The sequence below is a fragment of the Gorilla gorilla genome, chromosome 6, assembly GCF_029281585.2.
Source record: "Gorilla gorilla gorilla isolate KB3781 chromosome 6, NHGRI_mGorGor1-v2.1_pri, whole genome shotgun sequence".
Taxonomy (NCBI): Eukaryota; Metazoa; Chordata; class Mammalia; order Primates; family Hominidae; genus Gorilla; species Gorilla gorilla.
In genome coordinates, this window is record NC_073230.2 from 98,665,639 (window position 1) to 98,678,711 (window position 13,073).

The window sequence follows — 13,073 nt, forward strand, 5'->3', positions numbered from 1 at the left end:
CACACATTTTAAAGAATTATAAAATGAACACTTGTATACTTAACACCAAGAAATTGAATATTAACATTGAAGCACCCAGGCCTTCTCCTGTATTGCATTCTTTCCTAGAAGTGATCACCAGCCTATGTTTTGAATTAATTATGCCTACGCTTTCGCTGTTTTGCCACACTATATCTTCTATAATATTGTCTTGTTTGCTTTAAGGCCCTCTGTAAATGGCATATATATTGACATGCACACACATCCCCTTTGATGACTTAGTTTTTTATCTTTAACAGTCTATTTGACATTGGTTCCCACTGATGCTTGTGACTGTAGATCACATTCATTCCTTTACAATATTACGTTGTATGGAAATATTCATTTTATCCATTCTGTTGATGGGCCTTTGAGTTGTTTTCAGCTTTTTTTTCCTCAGGTACAAATAATGCTTCCATGAAGATTCTTGTAATTGGTTTCCTTGGTATATTTGTAACAACATTTCTTTAGGGTGAAACTATAAATTGCAGAGACTACATACTTTAAAACTTATTAGGAATTAACAACTTATTTTCTAAGGTGGCTGTACCAATTTACACTCCTACTATAATTTCATGAGAGTTCTTGTGGCACCCTGTTCTCACCAATTCTTATCTGACATGTAAATGTTACCATGTGGTTTTAATCTGTATTTCTCTATTTTCTTCTAATACTTTAAATATTTTACTTTCATTTAAGTCCTTGACCCATTTAAATTTGACTTTTGTGCATGAAGTTATATATATACCTGTCCTCTTGAAAATGTCCTTATATTTCTCTTATTAAGAATTTTCAAAGATTTTTCTTTCCCCTTATCTCAATCCCCATCCTTTATGAAGAGACTCAATGAATTAAAGAATATGAACCCATACAGAGCTTCAGAGACATACACTTTCTAAAGAATATGGTGAGTTTTTCTGGACATAGAACAAATACAAATGAAAATAATAACAAATACTATTTTGGGCCTCACAAATTAGCAAAATATATTCTTAATAAGGCTAATTAATCCCGATGAGAGTGTTGTAAAATGAGCATTGTTATACACACTAACTTTTGGTGGTGTATACAATCCAAAAGGTGCACACATACCTTTGCAAAGGTAATTTCAGGCTAACTGCATTGAAGGCTTTAAGGGTGTCCACAATTTATTTAAGGAAATTTAACTTTATGAAATCTATCCTGTGGAAATAACTTTTAAAATCATAAAGTATGCACTAAGATGTTCATTGCAGTGTCTGTATGTATATCTTAACCACTTTTGAGCTATTGCCATTTTTGCTGCTATGTGTATGTATATATATAATTGTCCCCTTCTTTAAAATGTCCTGTTTTTTTCAAAACTAATTTTTCTATGAGTTTGTCCTTCATGTATAATAGGAACATGTAATGTATAAAAATATAAACATAATTTTATTATTAAAGTACTCAGATTTTTGGTGTCTATCAGCAGCAAAGCAACACAGATACTGTTGAAGCTGTGCATTTGCTTCTGACAACTGGATGAAGCAGATGAAGGAATTGTTGCAGCTTGTGTGCACCTCACTTCTAGCCATAGTTTCAGATTAGTGTGCAAACATAGGATCCTAGAAACTATGGAAAAAGCTTCATTGAATTAAGTGAAAATCTCATGTTTCAAAAGAATAAAAAATAAAATTTACACAGGCAAGAATTCAGTAGAACAATTTGCATAAGAACAAGCTGCAGCCCAGTACTCCTATTTGTTGACATCAAATAAAGGTGAGACTATTTGGAATTCTGAAAGGAGCTAACCTCACTCTGTAACTTGATATTACTGAAATGGTTATTAGTGAGCTGTAGGGGGTAGTGCAGAAGAAACTAGTGTTTGTTGAGTGCCTTTATGTGCCAGGTACTTCAAAACTTTGTTTCACTAATCCTCATAATGACCCTGCCAAGTAGGTATTGTGAGTTCTGCTTTACAGGTGAAGAAAGCTCATGGAGTTAAGTAACATGACCAACCATAGCATGGTGCCTGACATACAGTACGTGTTTAATGAATATCTTTTGAATACATGGTAGGTACCTAACTAATGGAAGAAGCAGTATTCAAACTTAGATACATCTCATTACACAGCTCACACTATTTCCATCATAGTATGTTGCCTTCTGTGTAAGACTATACAGAATCATTTTCAAATGGCTAAGAAATAGCACTGTCAGTGTAAACATGGCTAGTAAACCCAGCAACCTATGATTTCTCCCTTTATATGAGAACAATTTCAATTTCAAAATGTATGCATTGTGAAGGATGAGAAAAGACAGAAAACAGGATCTTCAAGGGCTTTACAGTTACTTAACACAGATAGTACATGAAAATAACATAAATATATATGAAAACATCGTATGTGTATGGAACATTTTATTAGTACAGCTCATCCATTTTTTGTTGAGTTCTACTGACTTTTTAAAATTTATTTTACTTTAAGTTCTGGGATACATGTGCAGAACATGCAGGTTTGTTACATAGGTATACATGTGCCATGGTGGTTTGCTGCATCTATCGACCTGTCATTTAAGGTTTAAGTCCTGCATGCATTAGGTATTTGTCCTAATGCTCTCCCTCCCCTTGCCCCCCACCCCCACCCCCCACCAATAGGCCCTGGTGTGTGATGTTCCCCTCTCTGTGTCCATGTGTTCTCATTGTTCAACTCCCACTTATGAGTGAGAACATATGGTGTTTGGTTTTCTGTCCTTGTGTTAGTTTGCTGAGAACGATGGCTTCCAGCTTCACCCGCGTCCCTGCAAAGGTCATGAACTCATCCTTTTTTATGGCTGCATAGTATTCCATGGTGTGTATGTGACACATTTTCTTTATCCAGTCTATCATTGATGGGTATTTGGGTTAGTTACAAGTCTTTGCTACTGTAACATCATCTGAAATGTGTTACTTTAATTTTATGAATGTTAGGTGTTATGTCTCTTTTCCTTTTTTGCCCCACACATCACTGAAACAGATTATATGACAATGCTAAAATAAGTAAAATGTGCAGCATGCTTTCTTAGATGCTTTGTCTCCTGTACCAAAATAATTTACAAATACAAAAGTTGGAAATAATTTTATTAGTTTTTTAATGCATAAATCCAAACATATATTTGTACTGAATATTTTATTAGCTAATACAGTACCATTTTAAAAATTCTACCAACTTATTTAAAATATTTCCTGTAAAAATATCATCCAAAATATACTTTGTTAATTTTTATGAATGTTAGGCATTATGTCTCTTTTCTTTGATGCCCTCCTTTTTTATCCTGTGCTTACACCAAAAACAAATTATTTGAAAATGCTAAAATAAAATGTGGCATGTTTTCTTAGCTGTTTCGTATTGCTATAAAATATTTTACAACTATGAAAGTTGAAAAATAACTTTATTGGTTTTGCTGCATATAGCTGCCTGTCTACTATAAGAGAACTAATCTATAAAATTAAGGCATTTTGTTATTTCAAGTGTAGAGGGGCAAGAATATAAGGGAATTATAAAAACCCCAAGATGACTCATTTAAAGTAGACGCACATTAAAATACTATAGATCTGGCATATTTCATATTTATAAAGCAGACAAAAAGAATGTTTATCTTTGCATTTGGCAAGAGTATCTTCAAGATAACTACCACTTTTCAAAGCACTATTGTTGGGTAGGTTTTATTAGGGGAGAGGACTTAGAAAACATGACTTTCCTCATCCAAAACCAAAAATAAATGAGGGCTTAAAAATATATTATTTAAGAAGATAGTGGCCAGAAATAAAGACTATGACCAACAAGCTTTGGGGCCATCAAGATGAAAAGACCTTTGCTATATTCAAGATCTAGGATCTGAAAATCTCACTTCATAAATTTAACTGGATTTTCTTTTCTGATTATGTTTAACCCCAAAATTTGGTTGTATACCATAGCAGTTTCTATTTTACCTGGATGTTAAAAGAAAAACCACTGGAATCTAAAGAGAGATGAATAACCTCTTGAGCTTAGATGGAGAACTAACCAGTGGCAAATATGTATCTAGTGGGGTAAATACATTTCAAGAAATTCAAAACATTACAAAACAAGGTGTTTTTAAAAACACTTCAACTTGAAATTATAAAAAAAAGTATTAAAAGGTATTAGAGATCTTTCTTAAGGGCTGGTAAAATAAAAACACCTTAAAAGACACACTGTTACAATTTCCTCAGAGAGGTAAAGAGGTTGTAACCAGTATCAGCATTTAAGGATGTCATTTCAGAGCTTGCATTCTTCTCCTTCCTCAGCTATTATAATTCATCTTTATTATCTTAAAAAGAAGTCTGCATTAGGAAAGGGTGAGAGATAATGAAGTAACAGAAAAATAATCTCAAACACTTTACTATTTAAATAATAAACCTGGGTTATAGCTTATGAAACAGTGCAGTTCACCAAAAGTTCATTTCAATTCCTAATACATCTCTACCTCATAGTCTCGCTATTCTTAAACCACAAATTAATTTGTTAGAAGAAGAAACCTAATCATTTTGGTGCAAAAAGTCATCTCCCGTTCCAAAGATGAGAGGTGAGAGAAATAACGATAATTTTCACAAAGTTTTACTAAATGTAACCTAGAAAAAAATGAAGAATCATATTACAATAAGAACAAGTTTCAAAACTAACAGTAAAATAAACAATAAGAAAGCCATAAAAAAGAAAACAATAAATTGTTATAATATTAATTTTATAATTTGCTTACTAACTTGTATGTTTTTTGGCATTTATAATCCAGTATGGCACACACCTGAAATTCCTTAACTCAGTGGTTTTTAAGCTTAATTGTGGCCAGGTACGTTGGCTCATGCCTGTAATCCCAGCACTTTGGGAGCCCGAGGCGGACAGATCACTTGAGGTGAGGAGTTCGAGACCAGCCTTGCCAACATGGTGAAACCCCGTCTCTACTAAAAACACAAAAGTTAGCCAGCCATGGTAGTGCATGTCTGTAATCCTGGCTGCTAGGGAGGCTGAGGCAGGAGAATTTCTTGAACCCAGGAGGTGGAGGTTGCAGTGAGCAGAGATCATGTCTCAAACAAAACAAAACAAAACAAAACAAAACAAAACAAAACAAAACAAAACAAAAACCTTAATTGTATATCTAAAATTCTTGTGGCTTTTTTCACCCTTCCTTCCATCCCAGGCCTCTAAATCAGAACAGAGGCAGGTTAGTGTTTGTTTTTTAAGTTTCAAGTGATCCTAATGTACCAGCCTTGGGAAATACCTCCATAACTGTTGAAAAGGGTTCAGAATATAATTTTAAATAAAATTACTTTAGATCAAAGCAGACTTACAAAAAGTATAATGTCACATAAAGGATCAACTTTCAAGTGCCAAAGAATACAGGTGTGTACTTGAAGACCTTTTAGTAGTGAAATTCAACGGCTATAGGCAGTGAAGAGCATATGTGATAAACAAAATTAGCTATGGCCAACAATTATGCTATAGCTAACTTATGTAGTCAGTACTTTCCAGTGAAGTTGAAAATAAAGCAAAGTTCCATATATTAACCCTGTTTTCCACTAACCCTTCTTTACATGTAGGCCATATGCCAGGGTACCAAATACTGCAGGAATATTCCCTACCATTGCAGCCTCAGTTCTAACATCAAAATCTCCCTGCAGACTAAATGTCTAGAGCAGCACTGTGTCAATAGAACATAGGGGGAGATCTCATACCTCCCAAGGGTAGAAATCACTGAGCACAGGTAAAAATAAAATATTCCAGAAGGAAATATTATTTTACAAATTTTTATAAACACTTTTGTAAAATAATGTACACAGGCTTGCACACTGAAAGACTCAGAGCCATTTAACCATATAACCACTGCAGAATCTTTATCTTCTTTTTTACCTGATTTCCAATTGGCAGGTGTTGCTAAAACTTTATCACCAAAGTTATTTCACTGGCTGAATGTGGTCGCTCATGCCTGTAATCCCAACACTTTGGGAGGCCGAGGCAGGTGGATCATTTGAGGCCAGGAGTTTGACACCAGCCTGGCCAACATGGTGAAACCTTGTCTCCACCAAAAATACAACAAATTGGCTGGGTGTGGTGGTGCACACCTGTAATCCTAGCTACTTGGAAGGCTGAGGCGCGAGGATCACTTGTGCCTGGGAGGCAGAGGTTGCAGTGAGTCAAGATCACGCCACTACACTCCAGCTTGGGAGACAGAGCAAGACTCTGTCTCAAAAAAAAAAAAAAAAAGTTATTTCACTAGCAACATATAATTACCATAAAATAAAGGAAGGTTTTAAATGAACTACACATGCAAAATACACTAGAAAAGCTAGATATTTAAAGAAACGTGTGGTGAATTATTTAGTAAAGCAAAAATATTTTAATTCGTAAGTTACTGTTCCCCTAATGCATCTATTTTGTAAATGCTGTTTCACATATGAGGTTTGTAAAAAAGCAAAATACATGTATAAATTGGTGCACATAAAGATGTTCTACAAATATAGCCAGAAGTTATTGTTTTACTGTATGCAAAGAGAGATGGCAATTTTTAATTCAAATGTTTTTAAATATTTCAAACTGAAACTAAATCTTACCAATGTAGATATGCCACAAGGACGGCTGGAATAAAGAAAAAAAGGAAAGTTATTAATAGCTGCTTTATTATAAAATACCATTAAAACAAGTATTTCAAATGTATTATTTTACATGTCTAGAAAGATAGCACACAAAGCAAGATGGCCAGCTAATCCTGTCTCTATGAGCATAGGAAAAAATCCAGGACACAAAGCAAATTCTGAACAGAGCTTACCTCTCTGCAGCAGGGCTTGACAAGCAAAGGGAGAAACTTGAGAGGGTTTTTTTACTTCAGGTAATTGGTAAGAGTGATGGAATTATGGAAGATTGTCACCTTTTTTGTTTTTTTTTCAGTATTATTTTCTATTCCTTTATATGAAATTTTTAAAAGAAGTAAGTATATACAGTATGCTTCAGCTAGTTGTAACCAAGAGGAGCCACTCTAGATCAGTTTCTCTAGCGTTCATCAGAAGATGATTAAATGCAGGAAATCACTTCCTCAGCAGCACATCTAAAAGCCCCAATGTGCAGCTCAACCCTTGATGAATTGCAAGCTCTTTGCAAGAGCCCAGACCTAGAAGCTACTAGATGGCCTAGGAGACTAGTCTGGAGTCACCTGTGCCAACGCCCCATGTATACATAAGACTTCACCTGGGAGCTGGGAGACACTGCTCTGGGTATGGAGCTTTTACAGGAGCTGCAAACGCAGCCTGTGCCCCTGTTTGGTTGGGGAATTGCTTGTTTTCAATTCCCCTGGAGAGAGAAGAGTGGGGAATAGAACAAGTTAAAACACCACAAACTTTGCTATTCTTATAGAGGTTCAGCAGCTTTTCTCGAATTTATGCCCTTTAGATTGTTGTAAACCTTTGGTTAATTTCCAAAGTTTTGAAGAAAATGATTTTGATAATTTTCCAAGTATTTTCATTGTCGTCATGGAGGAGTGCATTTCCTTGGCTATTCCAGAAGTCCTACCTCCCTTCTGAGATTTTATAATGGTATTTCTTATGGTTATCCCAAATATACTTGGCAAGTCATCTTACAAACCACCAATAATAGCCTCTTAAAAGTTCAAAAATTACTTCACTTGGCTAACAAAATAAATGCAAATTAATTCAATAATTATTGAAGAAATTAAATTTTTAAAAATTAAAAAATTGCAATGTTGAAATTCTCAACCATGCTTACCCAGATCTTTTCCTATATTACTAACTGTCCTGGGCTTATCTTAAATACTTCTCGGAAGATTTACTTGTTTTATACCAGGATAGGCAAAGTATGGCCCATGGTGTATTTTTGGACTGTCTGCAAGCACGGTTGCTATAATTTTTAAAAGGTTGAAAACTTTAAATGGTTGTAAAGATGCTCATTAACTGTTTATTAGGCTTCATTAATTTTAAAATATACAGAGACTATCCTGTTCAACTATATTTGTATCCTATTTCTAATTCTCCTAACAATTATATACACTGGCAAAAACTCTTCAGATGATATATAAGGAAAAGGTCAAATATACTACCAAATTCATCCAGCTTTCCAAAGATGCTCAAAATCTTTCTGTGTCTCTCACTCCCTCCCTTAACCCACATACCACATCTGAAAAAAATGATATGGTGCAACGATGCCAGTATTCTAAATGCTTGAAGGGCTTATCACATGCCCTTTCCAAGCTGTGACAGAAGCATGTCCCCTGGACCCCGGCATCCTATCAATCTCACCTCTGAAGGTGACCCAGCCTCATACTTCACTGAAACAAAGACCATTAGACGCCAGCACTCCCAACTTCTTTTATCTCCACTTTAACATTTCTCCATATAGTAATCCTCGCTTTTCTACTCCCTGCTATCTCAGAAAAGGAATTCTCTCTCCTCTTTTCCACAGTTAGCTTTTCAAATTTGTGCCTTTAATTCTACCCCTCCAAATATTCCAAGACTTGCTCCACTAATTATTTCCTCTCTTGGAATCTTAATCTCATCCTCTTCCCTTGATCCTTCCCCTCAGCCTTTAAAACTCCTAGACCTTAAAACACTCTCTGCGATCTGACAGCCCTTCAAACCAATATACTCCCTATCTCTCTCTCTCCCCTGGTTCAATGACAAGATTTTTGGCCAACTTCTTTCTATTCGGACCTTGCTATTATTTCCTACTAGGCACCCACAAACCCTTGCTTGTTAAACTGATCTCCTTCAAGACTCAAGAAAAGCGCTATGCGGCTCCCTCCTAGAGCTCTCCTGCCCTCTCCTTACCGATGTCCAAAGTGGTTCTGCTGGGGAACCACCACGCCTGCAGTTCGTGCACCTCTTCCCGGAGCTGCGCCAGGGAATTACGGACCAACAGGAAGGGGCCGAGAAGAAGGGTCTTGGCCACCACCTTTAGCTCCAAGCCTTTTCGATTTTCCACATTTTGGATCCTCCGCCGGAAGGACCTCCCGCCGCCTAGGGCCGACTTTTCCACCTCCTCCTCTACCTCCCGCTCCGGGGCGGGAGGTGGGGAGGGGGGAGGCCCGCACCGCCGCTTAGACTGGCTGGGGCGGGAAGATTGCAGCGGCTTCGGGCTTACTCCTTGTTTTTTCATAATCCCTGATAGAGCTGGGTCAATTTCAGGCACAGCCCAGCCGAGTCAGGCGAGGTCCAGAAAGGCCTGACTCGCCTGGCAGCCTCAACGGTCTTGTCCCCGCAGCCGTTGCGGACCTCCCGGTCGTCATGGCGACTGTGAAATGTCGGGTGGGGCGCATGCGTTCGAAGCCATTCTCGCCGGCAGTCCCTGCGTGTTCCCCCACGGGCTCCCAACCGCGCAGCACCCCCGCCTCCGCGCTTCCCCGAGCGTGCAGCTCCCGGTGAGAGCAGCCCCACGCACAGCCCCCTCCACCCTCCCCAGCGCCTGCAGCCTGCGGTGCGCAAAGTCCCCAAGCCTAGATGCGCAGTTCTCACCTTGCGCGCAGCTCCACGTACAGCCCCCGACACGCTCCCAGCCCCACTGGCGCAGAACCCATCACCGCTTGCCCTTCACGCGCTTCATTGGGAGTGCAGCCCCCACCCCGAGCGCGCAGCTCCACGCAGCCTCTCCACACTCTCCCCAGCGCCTGCAGCACCCCCAGTGCGCACAGCTCTGCCAGTAGCTTCCCCGCGCGCCGCCCCTGCACGGCTTCGGGCCATAACCTTGCTGACGACTAAGTCTGAAGAACTTCCCGTGGTTTCATTCTTTTCTTCGGGTTTAGTCTTAGCTTTGACATTTTAACCAAAAGATTACACGTTAATTAACGAGGTATTAAAGGGGAAGATCTCAGCTGAAAGAAATGACTGTAGGAAGTGTGTCAGGGAAGCCAACGGAACCACCGGCCCGCCGGTGGTGCGCCCGGCATTAGGAACGTCTCTGCTCTCCTACGATCGCTGAGGTATCGGACAGTCAGTGCCCGTTGCCAAAGCGGAGGGAACGGGCCGAGACTGCGGGCAACACGTGGCAGAGCCCGCGTGAGTCCGGTGGGTCTGATCCCAGAGCCTCAGGTTGACGCCACTTCTTTGGCACGGGACAGCGTTTACTGAATCTTAGAGCAAAATGCTTTTCCAATAAGGTTCCTCAGAAGTCATCAGCCCTAGGAGCGGTGTGCTCAAGCGCTTTCAGCACCAGCCAGGACCAACTAAGAGGGGAGCGCTTAGCTCCCAGTCACCGCGCAGCCCTACAAGAGGCCAAAGCGGCTGGCACAGATGCATTGGGGCCACTGACATTTTCCATGTCCTCTGTCACGGGCCACATGCTGGACCCACACCGCTTCACTTCCCATCTGTTTGATGATGGATCAAATTGAACTCCCATATCCTAACTGACCAGTCTAAAGCATGGCTCATTGTGGCCAGGTTAATTTTTCCTGATGCAACACAGCACAAAAATGTTCGTGGCCCACAAATCAAGTCCTAGGCTTGCTCACCAATGCCTTCAATATTTGCCCAATATACCTTTTCAACTTTAATTTCCCACTTCCTCGGGCACAAAATCTTCCATCTCAGTCATTTCAGGTGAAGTCCACAGCCTGAGACATCATAACCGCTGAATTCCTTTATTCATGTGGAAAAGCCATCCCTTGACTTTTACATTCTTTTCTCCCTGCCCATCTGAATGCTGTCACCTTCCAAGCCCCAGCCCATTTCTCCAGCCCGTATTAATTATGCTTTTTCTGAAGGTCTAAAGCACTTAACTGACAGTACTATTTATCTTGTCACTCAGTTAAATTCAGTAAGTGCTACTACTGCTCATTTTTTGTTTTGGGAGATTTTTTTCAAGGAGCATTTCTACATTCCTGGCATTGTGTTTGGTACTCAAAATGTTTTCTCACTTAATTCATGCAATAACTGTATGCAAATTTTAAAATCAAGCATCAGGATGTAGTTATTTGCCCAAGTTTTAACAGCTAATAAATTCTATCTGTCCAATACTGCATTTAAAATACAAAGTATTTACGGTGGTTGATAAGAATATATTCTTGAATGGCTAGGCAAACTCAAAATACAGCACCTTATTTTAAAATATGACTGTTTTAATGTTTTTTGGAACAATAAGTGAAGTGGAGCGATTGTTTTTCTTTTTGGTCAGTTTGTTTTTTCTGGAGTTTCCAATTGCCTTTTGCATCACTTGGTGTCCTGGTGGGATACAAAATGCTCTTACCCATGGTCTAGCCCTTGAAAGTACAAATCTGGTCATTTTTATCATTTAAAAAAATAATCTTTTTATAAGAATGTTCATTGTGCTATTATTTATATCTTTAAAAAATAGAAGTGGCCTCAGCATCAAACACTAAGTTATGAAACATTCATATAGTGAAGCATTACAGCCACTAAAGTCATTTTGCATGGATATTTAATGATATAGGAAAATAGTCATGATATAATGTTAAAGGAAAAAAGAAGCAGGATATATTTTATGATTCATATGTTTAGTAAACACATAAAATTAACTGTGTGCCATGTGCTGCTTTAAATCTTTTACACAGGGGACTCATATAGGAAGATTACCAATGTATGACCTTGAGCTAGTAATTTAGCCACTCTAGGATTAATTTCCTCATCTGAAAAATGAAGACAGTTATATTTGTCTTACTGATGGTATGATTGAATGAATTAATGCTTGTAAAGCATCAAAAACACAGCACATGCTTAAACAAATGTTCCTTTATTATGTTCTAGACCGGCCATCCTATAGTGCACTCGTGAGTATTTTTAGGTTGGTGCAAAAGTAATTGCTATTTTTGCCAATACTTCCAATTAATATTTTGCTCACTTGGTTTTTTTGTCATCAAGTGATATGTTAGTAATTATTAAACAGTAATACATGTTTTAGATTCATTAGTTAACTGAGAGATAGTTGCCTAAATCAGTATGTATCTACTCCTACTAAGGAGAGGAGTAGATTTGTGTATAAGAGGGAAATCATGACACTTAGTTTTATGTGCAGTTGAATAGAATCATGGATGTTTTCATGTTTTTACAGCTTCTGTAACAGCGGTCACTTATTTTGACCTCATTATTTTGAATGGTTATTTGAGTCACATTTTAGCTGTATACTAACTAATGACAATAACTTAAAGCAGTTAGGTTGATAATTTAATCTATGATTAATTGACAATTAAAATAGCACATTATAATTAGATAAGATGCAATATATTCTTACATTATCTTACCATCTTTGAAACAGATGCCTCATGATTTAGCTTTTTTATATATATGTTTTTATTATACTTTAAGTTCTAGGGTACATGTGCACAACGTGCAGGTTTGTTACATATGTATACATGTGCCATGTTGGTGTGCTGCACCCATTAACTCATCGTTTACATTAGGTATATCTCCTAATGCTATCCCTCCCCCTCCCCCCACCCCATGACAGGCCCTGGTGTGTGATGTTCCCCTTCCTGTGTCCAAGTGTTCTCATTGTTCAATTCCCACCTGTGAGTGAGAACATGCGGTGTTTGATTTTTTGTCCTTGTGATAGTTTGCTGAGAATGCTGGTTTCCAGCTTCATCCATGTCCCTACAAAGGACATGAACTCATCATTTTTTATGGCTGCAGAGTGTTCCACAGTGTATATGTGCCACATTTTCTTAATCCAGTCTGTCATTGTTGGACATTTGGGTTGGTTCCAAGTCTTTGCTATTGTGAATAGTGCCGCAATAAACATACGTGTGCATGTGTCTTTATAGAAGCATGATTTATAATCCTTTAGGTATATACCCAGTAATGGGATGGCTGGGTCAAATGGTATTTCTACTTCTAGATCCCTGAGGAATCGCCACACTGTCTTCCACAATGGTTGAACTAGTTTACAGTCCCATCAACAGTGTAAAAGTGTTCCTATTTCTCCACATCCTCTCCAGCACCTGTTGTTGCCTGACTTTTTAATGATTGCCATTCTAACTGGTGTGAGATGGTATCTCATTGTGGTTTTGATTTGCATTTCTCTGATGGCCAGGGATGATGGGCATTTTTTCATGTGTCTGTTGGCTGCATATGATTTAGCTTT

The 13,073-nt window shown here is 38.5% G+C and overlaps 1 protein-coding gene and 1 long non-coding RNA gene across 3 annotated transcripts in view; one reads left to right on the plus strand and one right to left on the minus strand.

The window, feature by feature from the left end:
- Positions 1 to 3,131: 3,131 nt before the first annotated feature.
- Positions 3,132 to 9,892, minus strand: LOC115935244 (putative C-mannosyltransferase DPY19L2P1). Of its 2 annotated transcripts, XM_055346656.2 has the most exons (4): positions 9,494 to 9,892; positions 8,810 to 9,272; positions 6,587 to 6,611; positions 3,132 to 4,609 (listed from the first exon to the last, which is right to left on the minus strand). In XM_055346656.2, exons 2-4 carry the CDS (start codon positions 9,135 to 9,137, stop codon positions 4,495 to 4,497), a joined length of 468 nt encoding a protein of 155 aa, XP_055202631.1. In that variant the 5' UTR covers positions 9,138 to 9,272; positions 9,494 to 9,892; the 3' UTR covers positions 3,132 to 4,494. The 2 variants fall into 2 exon arrangements, with proteins under 2 accessions (XP_055202631.1, XP_055202630.1); XM_055346655.2 differs by having other exon boundaries at positions 8,810 to 9,892.
- Positions 9,339 to 13,073, plus strand: part of LOC129523611 (uncharacterized) — a 424,834-nt gene continuing 421,099 nt past the window's right edge. The window contains exon 1 of the long non-coding RNA XR_008667142.2: positions 9,339 to 9,399. This is a non-coding gene — a long non-coding RNA (uncharacterized lncRNA). The remainder of the gene's footprint in view (positions 9,400 to 13,073) is intronic.